The sequence below is a fragment of the Lygodium microphyllum genome, chromosome 18 (assembly GCF_053477565.2).
Source record: "Lygodium microphyllum isolate KBCC chromosome 18, Lygodium_microphyllum_v1.1.10, whole genome shotgun sequence".
NCBI classification, from domain to species: Eukaryota; Viridiplantae; Streptophyta; class Polypodiopsida; order Schizaeales; family Lygodiaceae; genus Lygodium; species Lygodium microphyllum.
Window position 1 is genome coordinate 53,449,276 of NC_141152.1, and position 12,292 is coordinate 53,461,567.

At 41.2% G+C, this 12,292-nt stretch overlaps 1 protein-coding gene across 1 annotated transcript in view; it reads left to right on the top strand.

The window, feature by feature from the left end:
* The window catches only part of LOC148020891 (uncharacterized), a 96,562-nt gene that overhangs the window by 57,563 nt on the left and 26,707 nt on the right, over window positions 1-12,292 (top strand). The window contains exons 2-4 of the mRNA XM_087698701.1: window positions 956-997; window positions 1,069-1,184; window positions 1,286-1,391. Coding sequence (XP_087554827.1) covers window positions 956-997; window positions 1,069-1,184; window positions 1,286-1,391 — 264 coding nt within the window. The remainder of the gene's footprint in view (window positions 1-955; window positions 998-1,068; window positions 1,185-1,285; window positions 1,392-12,292) is intronic.

The window sequence follows — 12,292 nt, forward strand, 5'->3', positions numbered from 1 at the left end:
TGTATGATTAACCAATGAAAGTCACAAAGTGGAAATAACCTTAGATAGACATAACTGGCATGGGACCACAAATATTACTCTGCATGGGACCACAAATATTACTATGTATTAGCTGCAATTTCCACCAATTCTCATATAACCATCCTTGAATAAAATATTTGCTTATGCACTTTACCCAAAATGAAGGCATGTCATGTATTTTGAAATTCAACAAATTGTACAAATTTAGGTGTAGCAGTTTTTCTTACCTGCATGGGTGTCTTGTGACTGAGAACAGGAGTGATGTGCTCTCAGATGGGTTATCTGCTTCAACTAGAGCAAGGATGGTGGCATCAATGATTGTCTTGAGATAGAACAAGAGTACAGCTTGCTAAAGACCTTTAATGAACTGGAACACCGTTTAGTCTTCTTGTAGCATGCTGCTTTAAGTTCATCATTTGGTTGTCTTTATTGACCTTTTTGTAATCTGGGTTAAAAGATATTGTTACTTGAGACCTTCTTTCCCCTTGGAATGAATGATATGTTTTGAAGTGGGCAGGACCATTTCTAGTAGCCAATGTCATAATGTTGAGCTCATTATCTGTTTGATTCGTGAAATAGTAGTTCTTTTTTAAAGTTTTGCACTTGCTTTGTGTATATGCCTTACATCAGCCATCTCTCCGTCTAGTTCAATGCATTTAACCTTGATTCAATCAAAGTGTTTGGATAGTTGAAATAGTGCAGTTGCTTTTAAGATATCTGTCAACTTTGACAATTTAGAATTTATATGGTGGTTCTTGGTATTAACATGCTTTATAAACATCAGAGACTTTTTTAAATCACCTTTTATTGTTGTTTATGAAAGATCCCCATTTGAATCAAATCAGCTCTTATTTTTAACCCTAAAATCATTAGATGTGGGGCATCAAGTTGTTTTGCAGATAAGTCATCTAAGGATATTGTTCTCCACATGTAGGTTGCGGATCCTCATGCCACACATAACTGCTGGGCTTACAAGGTAGGATGTTGGACATTTCATGCTCATTTTGGGTTTTCAAAGTTTTTATCTAACCATTGATGAGTATGCAGTTGCAGTGTACATATCGTTTCAATGATGATGGGGAGCCAGGTGGAACTGCTGGAAAGCCAATTTATTCTTCTATTGTTGCATCTGGTCTTGATGGGGTTATGGTAGTTGTGACCAGGTTAATATCCACTTGTACAAGATTCATTGAGTGTTAACTTGAGGTGACATGACATTTATAGTATGATTTAGTTATATCTTATTGTTTCATTTAATTGACAGGTACTATGGTGGGATTAAACTTGGAACTGGAGGTCTTGTAAGAGCATATGGGGGGTTGGCACTAGACTGCTTAAGGGAAGCCAAAATAGTTATTGTGAAGCCCAAGGTATGCTGCTACTTGATGAATGTTGGACGTGTTTCAACATAAGTAGGAACGCCTTCCTTACTTTTCTGTAATTATTTAACATTAAGACTTTGATATGATTATGCAGTGAACTGTCAATCTCAAACATGTTTCTTAATGGGTACATTTGAAAGCATAGGGGCATGTGTGAATGCATGATGTGTTGCTCTCCTGCTTTTGTATGGTTTTGCATGATGATGAGCTTCATGCTCATTTCTATCAGCACATAGGAAGGGGCTCCACTGTTTCGAAAGTCATCGTGGGGTTTTCTTCTTTCTTCTTTTTCTCTTTATCAACACACACACACACACACTCTCTCTCTCTCTCATGAAGGGTAAATGCATTAATTGCTGAAAGTACAAGAGTCAGAAATAGTATAAAAAGGCGGCAGAGGAATGGAAGAAACTGCCGTATGCTATGAGACTAAATCATCCTTGGGGAGAACACTTGCATGATGCATGATATCAAGTTGCTATGGAGGAGAGTTGAGACATCTTAGTTGAACAATATGACTTTGCACACTAGAATGGGAATGAAAAATAAAGGTGTTCTGGGTGGTCCAGTTATGGCAACAATCCAGAAGCGCTAGAAGCGAAACACAATCTTCATGTGTGGTTGCGCAGGATCTGAAAATTTAGGCTTGCCAAAAACCCAATCACAGGGACACATGATAGGTCCCACCACATGGCCACATGGCGCCAAATCTTAGACAAAAGGGACCACATTTTTCTCACTACCGTGCAAGAGATAAAAGTCTCCACACTTGCAATGCAGAAGAAGCAAGAGGCATTAAGGTTGCTCTGTTGATCCAGCCCTCCATTATCATTGATTTCCACTATCTCGTGTTTTCATTGATTTCCACTATCTCATGTTTTTGTGAAGCCTTCTGACTCCCCACCCCCCACCCTGCTGCTGCCGTTCAAAGGTTGTAAGAATTGTTTATTTTGAAGTGTTAGCATTGGCTTGTCATGCAGCTGCTGTGAATGACAATGGTAATAGAGTAGGATTCTTTCTTACTTTGGTGTGTTTGTCCTTAAAGAAAATCAAATACTTGGGCCATGTATTTTAGAATCATAGTTGCGTGGTGACAAATGTAGGCGTACGTGTGCATGTGCGTGGTGGCTAATGCACTCATCTTTTAACCCAAAGACTCAAGTTCTTGTGTATATGTGCGTGCATGTGCGCCCCGCGGGGGGGTTTTGCATGATGCTACTGGTGCTGGCTAGATTTCTGCTGCGCATGCCTGCTTGCTGAGTTTTTGGGACCTGCTGACCACATTTTGGCTGTTGTTTTGCTATGATCCTCCATCGTTTAGGCTTTTGGTCATGCTTCAGCCATGTTTGTTAGGGTATCATGATCCGTTAGCAATCCTGCTTCAGCATGCAGTTTCTCTGCTCCTCCTCCTTTCTCTGTCGCATTGCATTGTTCAGCTCTCTATGTTCAATCACAGCTTCATAGTATTACCAATTTTCTGTTCCAGAAGTGGGCCATCCTGCAAAATTAGCTACAGTTCATCATCTACAGCCATGTGCACGCACATGCGTGTGTGCACAGCTCTCTTCTTTCTCCAGTGCAATAAATTCAGATTTTCAGATGCATAGTCATCAGGACAAAATGAGAGTTATGGGAGAAGGCAACATGTTGATTTTGATAGTGATTCACCTTTGTTTCTGGCAGCTCAGCTCAGTTTGTATATTATGCACTTCCATAGATTTTGAGGACAGTAGAGCAAAATGGACAGACTCTTTACCTCATTTATTTATAAAATCAAATTGCCTACGATTGTGACACCCTTGTTTTTTTTGAAAGAGTTACCATCATTTTCTTTCTCAAGCAAGGTGATTCTGTTAGCAATCATGTGAGTCATGTCCAGTCAACTTGTTACATTTATGGTGTAATACTGGGGAACATGTGCGAGAGAAGACCATCCGGGGGCCTTGGGCACCCGAATGGGGTCAAGGGGAGCCTAGGAAGTGAGTGAGTTCTAAAATAGTATAACTCACCTTAAGGAGACGGCTGGCGAGGGAGACACGATGGATGAGAAGTCTAGCCAACACTTCCTAGACGTGGCTGGGAGGAGAAACAGAGACGAGTCTCTTGTGCTTTGAGGACCGATGATAGAGGGGGCACCTATGGAAGTCTCCCGCATCCAATACTGATGGGCATCTAAAGTACCCGCATCTAATACTGGTATTAGAGCCGTCGGGCCGCGTCCTCGTCTTCAGCTATTTCAAAATTTCTGCCAAAGCGTGAATGGGTCCCGTCTTAGACGTTTCCGTGTTGGCGTGTGGAAGCGTCTGACACTTCCGTGTTGGTGACGGCTACGGGATTGGCGTGGACGGTAGGATTCAAACCTGCGCGGGCGTCACCTGAGAGATCACTTCCGTGCTGGCACCGTAGGTAGAGCCCATGTACTTGGCGAGTATGGTGGGACCAAATTTCTTATATTTGCTTTCTAATTCTTGTGTATTAATGGAGGGAAAAGAGAAAGAGGGGGTAATCAAAGGCTCTAATTCCAGGGACCATCCTATGGTGGATCCCCATGAAATGGAAATACAAGAAGAACAATGGGAATAATTTTTTGCTACACGAGAACAATTTGATGATCTAATTGTTTGTGTGCAAGCACAGGGGGTTCAAATGGAGTTGCTAACTCAAGCACTCACTGAAATAAAATCCCAATTAGCCTTATTACTAGAAAGGGATAAAGGTAAGGTTCAGACCTTAGATATTCCATCTTCATCGAAAAATCTTGATGCAACTATGCGAGACCCTAGGAAACCCCACCAAAAGCTGAGGGATAACCCAATGTTAAAAGATAGAAATAAAGATACTATCTTTAATTTCCTCCAAAAATGGGAAGATTTGCATAAATTAAAGAGTACTCCACCACATCTTCAGGTGCTGGAGACTAGTTTAACCTTGGGGCCAAAGGCATATAAATGATGGAGAACTTTAAAGGAGGCAAATAAAATACTTGAAACTTGTGCTCAATTTGAAACAGTCTTTTTGAAAGAATTCCTTCTTGAAAATGAAATGGAAAGGAATTGGGAAGATTGGGATTTTGTCAGACAAAAGGGAAGACCTTTGCTGACATATCTCGAGGAGTATCGTGAGATAATCCTCAAATTAGAGGGAATAGATGAATTTCAAAAGACAAGAGGATTCATAAGGGGACTAGATATGGCCTGTAAAAAGGAAGTGAAAAGGAGTTCACCTAAGACGCTTGAAGAGGCAATTAAATTTGCATTAATCAATGAAGATAATACACGTCCAAGTGCACTCATTAGTCTCACTGATACGGAGCCCAAGTCTAAGGAATTTGAAGCCTCAAAATTTGTAGGCAAATTTAAAAGGAAAATGCCATTCCTTAAGGGTAAGAAACAACCCTTTGAAAAGAAACAATATGTAAGGCCGAAGTTAAGTTAAGATGACTTTGGTAAGGCTAAAAAAGAAAGGCTGTGTTTCAGTTGCCTATCCCCTAACCATGCTGCCTGGAATTGCCCTCAAAGGAAAAGGTGGAAGATAAAGGAAAGGATAAGGACAAGGGCAAGGGAAAAGAGAAACAAATCCATGTAGTGCAGACCCTGGAATTAAAGGGGCATGAAAAGTATAAATCTTTAGAGGTCTTGCACAAGGATGTACAACATAGGTGTTGTATGTCAACTTCTATGTGGCAGCCTACTTTCGGGCCACATGATTTAGTTAGAGTGCATGGATTAATAGCTGGAAAGAGGGTTAGAGCCATGATTGATGACTCTGCCACCCACAACTTCATAAATTATGCACTTGTCAAAAAATTGAAACTTTCCCAACAAAAGAGTGAGCATCAATATGTTGTTCATATGATGCAATGCCAAGATAATAAAATATGGGATACAATGGTATCCAATTTGAAAATCGAGATCCAAGGATATAAAGATAAACTTTATTTCCAAATTATGAACATGGAAAGAGCCGATATTGCTTTAGGGAGGGAATGGCTATGGGGATTGGAACCATCCTTAAAGCGTAGTTATCATTATAATACACTGGAATTTGAAAGGGGTGGTAAGACTTTTGTGATTCAAGGTGAACATCAAGTATCTGATAACCCTTTGATGTGTTCCCTTGAAGTTCAGAAGCTGATAAAGAAGGAAGCTTGTGAGGTATATATGTTATGGTCATTTTCTATACAAGACACTTTTACTTTTTGTAATATAAAGCAACAATTTTCTTATGTTTGTGAGTTGATTGTAAATAATGAATTAAGTGATTTGTTAGATGAATTTAAAGATGTGTTTCCTTCTGATTTACCAAGTGGCCTTCCACTAGATAGGGGTGATGTAAATCACCCAATTGACATAGATAGGGATACACACCCTATTTCTAAGCCACTCTATAAGCTAAGTGAAACACAACACTAAGAAGTCGAAATACAAATTAAGGATTACCTTGATAAAGGGTTTATACAACCCAGCAATTCACCTTGGGCTTTGCCAATTTTATTGGTAAAGAAAAAAGATGGTTCTATGCGACTTTGTGTTGATTATAGAGCACTTAATAAAATAACGGTGAAGAATAAATTTCCTATGCCCATAATGGAAGATCTTTTTGATCAATTACAAGGAAAATTTTTCACAAAGATTGACTTAAGATCAGGCTATCACCAAGTAAGAATTAAGGCACAGGATGTTCCTAAGACAACATTTCGTACTAGATATGGGCATTATGATTATTTGGTGATGCCTTTTGGCGTCACTAATGCACCAGCTACTTTTATGAAGCTGATGAATAGTGTGCTACGGCCCTATCTAGGACACTTTGTAGTAGTCTTCTTGGATGATATCTTGATCTTTAGTAAATCAAGAGAAGAACATTTAGAACACTTACGATTAGTATTCCAATTGTTAAGAACACATTTCCTTTATGTGAAGAAAACTAAATGTGAATTCTTCGCACAAGAGGTCAAATATTTGGGGCATATTATCTCTAAAGAGAGAATCAAGATGGATCCAGAAAAAGTACGGGTAATTATTGAATGGCCATCTCCAAAGAACCTGGAAGAGCTGCAGATCTTCCTAGGTTTATTTGGATTTTATCGTAGATTCATTCGAGATTATGCCAAGATAGCTGTTCCAATGATGGACCAACTTAAAGGGAAAGGGAAGAGCTTTAATTGGGGAACAGACCAAAATGAAAGTTTTCAAAAACTTAAGATAGCTATTACTACAACTCCAATACTATTACTTGTGGATTCCAATAAACCATTCGTGGTTGAGGCTGATGTCAGTGATAGGGCAATAGGTACGGTCTTATTACAAGAAGGTCGACCGGTTGCTTTTGAAAGCAAGAAATTAGACCATGCAAAACGGAATTATTCCGTTTATGAGAGGGAGTTGTATGCAATAGTACATGCAATGAAGAAATGGATGCACTATCTATACGGTGCCAAACTTTTGATCTTGTCGGATCATGAAAGCATTAAGTGGCTTAATGACCAACCGGATCTACAAGGGCGTAAAGCTAGATGGGCCAAACTCCTCCAAGAGTTCGACTATGAGATAAGGTATAGAAAAGGAATGTATAATATAGTGGCTGATACACTTAGCAGAATGCCCATCATAAATGAATTGAGTTTTACTCAGTTCACTTCCGATTTACTTGAATCCTTAAAAGGGAAATGCCAGGTTGATCCGGCATATTCCAACATATGGGAAGCAATAGAAAATGGGGATCCAAATGGAAGGGCCTCCACTGAGGAAGGAATGTCTGAGGATGTTCAACAAGGAAATGGAGCATCAGGGGTTGCTCAAATGGAATTCAAGTGGAAGAATTTTACCATTGATAATGGTTATTTACTCTACAAGGGTAGGGTATGTGTCTCGAAAGATGAAGAAATAAGGTGCCAGATACTCTTTGAGTGTCACGATACCCCTAGTGCGGGACATCCAGGAGTTAATAAGACTTATAGTCTTATTCAAAGGCAGTTCTATTGGCTTGGAATGAATAAGGACGTCCTTGACTATGTGGTCAAATGTAATAAATGCCAGGTTAATAAAGCTGAAAGATTGAAAATGGGAGGACTTCTCCACCCATTAGAGATTCCTTCGGGAAAATGGGAGAGCATCTCCATGGACTTTATTGTCGCGTTACCCAAAACACAGAGGGGGCACGACTCTGTGTGGGTGATTGTGGATAGGTTAACCAAAATGGCTAGGTTTATTCCAACTTCAACGGATGTTAAAACACCAGAACTGGCTAGATTGTTCATAGAGAACATATACCGATTGTATGGCCTTCCGGCAAATATAGTTTCTAATCGAGATAGAAAATTTGATAGTCAATTTTGGCGTGCCGTATTTAGGAAGTTGGATACTAAACTTAGCATGAGTACGGCGGAGCACCTGCAAACTGATGGGCAAGCTGAAAGGGTTAACCAAATCCTTGAAGATATGCTCAGAGCATATGTAAGTAAAAGGTAAACTAATTGGGAAGAGTATCTACTGATAGCAGAGTTTGCATATAATAGTGCCAAGCACTCTTCCACTGGATATAGTCAATTTATGCTAATGTATGGGTTTCAGCCGAGAGCTCCTCATGCAGTAGGGCTGCACAAGGAAAAGGTTCAGGCAACAAAATATTTTTTGGAGGATATGAATAGTATGTTAAAATTTGCTCAAGAAAATATTAAGAAAGCTCAAAATCGAGCTAGAGCTTATGCAGATCCTCACCGAAGAGACATCTCCTTTGAAGAAGGGGAATTGGTCTATCTTAAAGTGCCTGAACAAACTAAAACCATGAAAACGGGACGATGTCCAAAGCTTTCACCCAGGTATTGTGATCCTTTCACATTACTTAAAAGGGTGGGAGAACAGGCTTACAAGCTCCAACTACATGCTGGTAGTAATACACATCCAGTTTTCCATGTAAGCAAGCTAAGAAAGAAGTTGGGTGATAGGGATAATCTAATCTTAAATGATAATATTAAGGAGCCATTAGATGACCAATCTAATCCATATGAACCAAAAAGAATTTTAAATGTTCGTAACAGATGAACAAGGAATACTATTTATCAAGAATATTTGGTCAAATGGAAAGATTGTTTAGAAGAAAGCTCAACATGGGAGTGAGTAAGTACTTTAAGGAAAAGATTTCCCAATTTACAGTTGGACCTTCCAAGTATTGTTTTCGAGGACGAAACCAATTCTTAAGGGGGAGGAAATGTTACATTTATGGTGTAATACTGGGGAACAAGTGCGAGAGAAGACCATCCGGGGGCCTTGGGCACTTGAATGGGGTCAAAGGGAGCTTAGGAAGTGAGTTCATTCTAAAATAGTATAACTCACCTTAAGGAGACGGCTGGCGAGGGAGACACGATGGATGAGAAGTCTAGCCAGCACTTCCTAGACGTGGCTGGGAGGAGAAACAGAGACGAGTCTCTCGTGCTTTGAGGACTGACGACAGAGGGGGCACCTATGGAAGTCTCCCGCATCTAATACTGACAGGCATCTAAAGTACCCGCATCTAATACAACTGTTACAGGTGAGCCTTAGTCAGAGTGAGACGAGGACATTTGGAGCTCTGACATTGTGTTTGCCTGTAATTTTATGTGTCCTAGGTAGTTTAGCTGGAGGGTATACCAGTGCATTTCATTTTTGGGACAGTGGCCAGTTTGTCAGTGGGTGGGCTATCACTTAAGTCTTTTGTTAACTAGTTCCTTCTCTCTCTTGCATTCTTTCAGTCTCCTCTGTTCATCAGTGTTCACTTTCCTTTCTGCTGCCCACTTTCACATGGTATCATTTGCCTTGGTGGGAGGTGGAGCCGATTGAACAGGAGTTTCTGTTTGCACAGTAGCCAGTTGGGCATCATCATCAGCACTGACAAGCTGTGCTTTTCTCATTTGTGTGGTGCAGGGTGGCCTGGGCAGCTGCATTTTGCAACACCACAATGTGTTTGCAGTCATGGTGGCAGCTTTTAGGGTTGTCTGATCAGTTTCTGCCTGTGGAGCAGGCTGCATTTCCGCTCCAGCCACCTGTCTACCTTACGTTTTGAAATTTGCAGGCCAGCATCTTTGATCAGCTGCGCTTTGATCTTCCAGCCCCACATACTCCCCATTCATTATTGTTGACATCATCAGACCTGCTGTACAGCAGCTAGACAGCAGGTGAGAGTTGTCATCTACCAAGTTGCTTTCACCACTGACAGCAGCGTTTTTGTGTTTTTTGCAGGTTTCTTGAAGGACACAAGTGGTTGATTAGTACGACTAGGGGGATTGAGTGGATCGGAACCACAAGGATTGTTGAAGTGATGACAACCGAGATTGAGAAGATTGGTGTTCACATAGCTGTGACCTTGAGGATCATCATGAGGACTGTCAAGATCGACATAATGATTGTGACGTGGATCCAAGGTTGGACCATGACTGAGACCGTGACTGACCACATCATATCATTCTATGCTGGCTACATCTTCCGTGGCCACAATCCATGATTGGCCAATATGGCACTCCCTGTGCAGGTGCCTGTCCTATGCTCTCTTCTTGCCTCCAAAAAGCTAGATGGGATGGACTACTCTCTCTGGTCATGCAACGTCAAGTGTATCCTTGACATCATTTACCCATGGGATTTCATGATTGTGCCTATTCCTTGACATCTTTTACCCATGGGATTGCATGATTGTGCCTACCGTGATCTCCATGTTGGTGCGACCATGGATTTAGCAGCTTAATGGGATCAGCTCAATACTAGACTCCACTCTTTTCTCTTCTTGAGTTGTACAAATTTTGTGCTCGTGCACGTAAGACATATCTGTAATGAGCTGAAGCTTGGATGAGATTGGCATCTCTTTACTAGGTTTGGACATTCAAGCATCACATGATGCTCAAGTTGAAGCTTTGACATCTCTTTTTCACAAATTCCCTACGACGAAGGATCACATTAACAAGATGGAAGAGAATCGGGATGAGCTTGTATCCTCAATAAGATCGTGGCTTTGGAAGGCCTTGCTATGTCACCTTTGTCGCATCTTCTATCACCAAAGTATGTCTTATTTTGCACTAGTCCTGTCACCTCTTGTACGAGGGATACTATCACTTTGGAGGAGCTAGTCTCGATGGTACTTGGGCAAGATGGACATCACAAGGAGGTAGATTCTCACGGGTTAGTGAACAAAGGTGTGCTTTTGCATCACCATCTTTGGGTAAAGGACCAGCCAAGCATAAGGGAAGAAGTCATCCAAGAAATCAAAGCCATCTTCTAACTTTGATACAATTTCAGGGGGGAAGTGCAAAGAATATCCCAAGTTTCCACATTGTGGGAAGACCTTGTATCTCGAGGAGAAGTGCTAGAAGAAATACCCTCATCTTCATTCAAGAGTGAAGGAAGGAGCTATACTGGAGCATCCCTCTACCTCTACTTCTATACCCATGATTACTACAAAGTCAATGTTCCTTCATGTCCATTTGTTGGAGGAGCTAAGCTTATTCGGTTCTCTTGTCTCATGAGAGGCATTGTTAACTTTGCATTAAGTCATTCGACTCCTCGAGGAGATTGACTCCACGATCTCCATACTCTAAAGGGTACAATCATTGCTGGTGACATTTACCTCATTGCTTATTTGTGGTGTTGACACTTGGCAGAAGTGGATGCAGCAATGGAAGCATAGACTGATGCTATAATAAATTGGTGGAACAAGGACAAAAGAGAAAAACACAAAAGAACACTGTGAAGAAGAGAACTCAGAAGAATGCTTGAGAAATGGAATCCATTTACCAAACATGAGAATGACACATACAATAGTGGGTCATTGGCACTGGCTCCCTCTCTTTATAGAACCCATGGTTGACTGAATGAGGAGGGTGTTAGCTTGCCTATGTTAGCCATGCCAGCTTGTCATCTCTTGGTTGTGAGCTCTCATCAGAGTTTGACAGAGACATGGGAGCTTTGGCAGCTTAGGTGCATTTTCTTTAGATGTCAGCTTCCCGTGTCCATTCCTAGGCTAGTTTCTACTTTCCATAGTTTGTCTACACTTGTCGGACATTGTCGTTGTCATTTGGGATTTATTTCGGGCCTCCCTGTTTTTTTTGGCATTTTTTAGAGAGTAACCATCATTTATTGCTGGTCAGCCAGTATTTATGACCCTTGGTGCTGCCATTGTCATCAGCCTGATCTGGTGCCTTCGTTGACGCTTTGGGCTGTGTGCAGGGCCTGACTGATCAGTCCATCCCCATTGTATCAATATTCTTCTTGAGCTAGTGTAGTATTCTTCCTTCATTTTTTGCTTTCTCTCGTTCTCTATCTCTACTTCTCTTTTGTATTCATGTCTCTTCCATTGCACTCTCTCACATAGGATCATTGTCTAAGTGAGGGCACAGTTTGGAGATTTGTTGCAGAAGAGTGGGCCTTCATTGTCGAGGAGCAGCCCAAATTTATTAAATGCAGATTTTCAGCATGGTTTTGCTGCATTTAGTGCATGATAGGTAGTCTAGTACCTAGTCGACCCTTCTAGAGACCAGGCAACATCATCCAGGACTAGGCAACCTTGTCTAGTCATCGGGTGGCTCTAGTTTTGTGCATTTTGCAGCAAACACAAATTTGTGGTTTGTAGGTGGCAGCTTTTTGGCTTAGGCAATAGCTTCCTGGTGCATGCGACCCCCTTCTAGTGGTAGACGACGGCTTTTCCCTGACAGATGACACATTTGCAGTCCATGTAGTTGACTACCTTCTGTCTCATGCGCGGTCTCCATCAAAAAGCAGCTTTCTGGGTGATTGTAGGATCAAAGATGTCTAACTAGTTCATGAGCTTTGATGACTCAGAGGAGGACCTTCTTTCCAAACACTCTTTTGAGTGGAGACACGATTATTGCGGTTATAATCGGCAAGAGGAGTCCCCTATTTGCACGC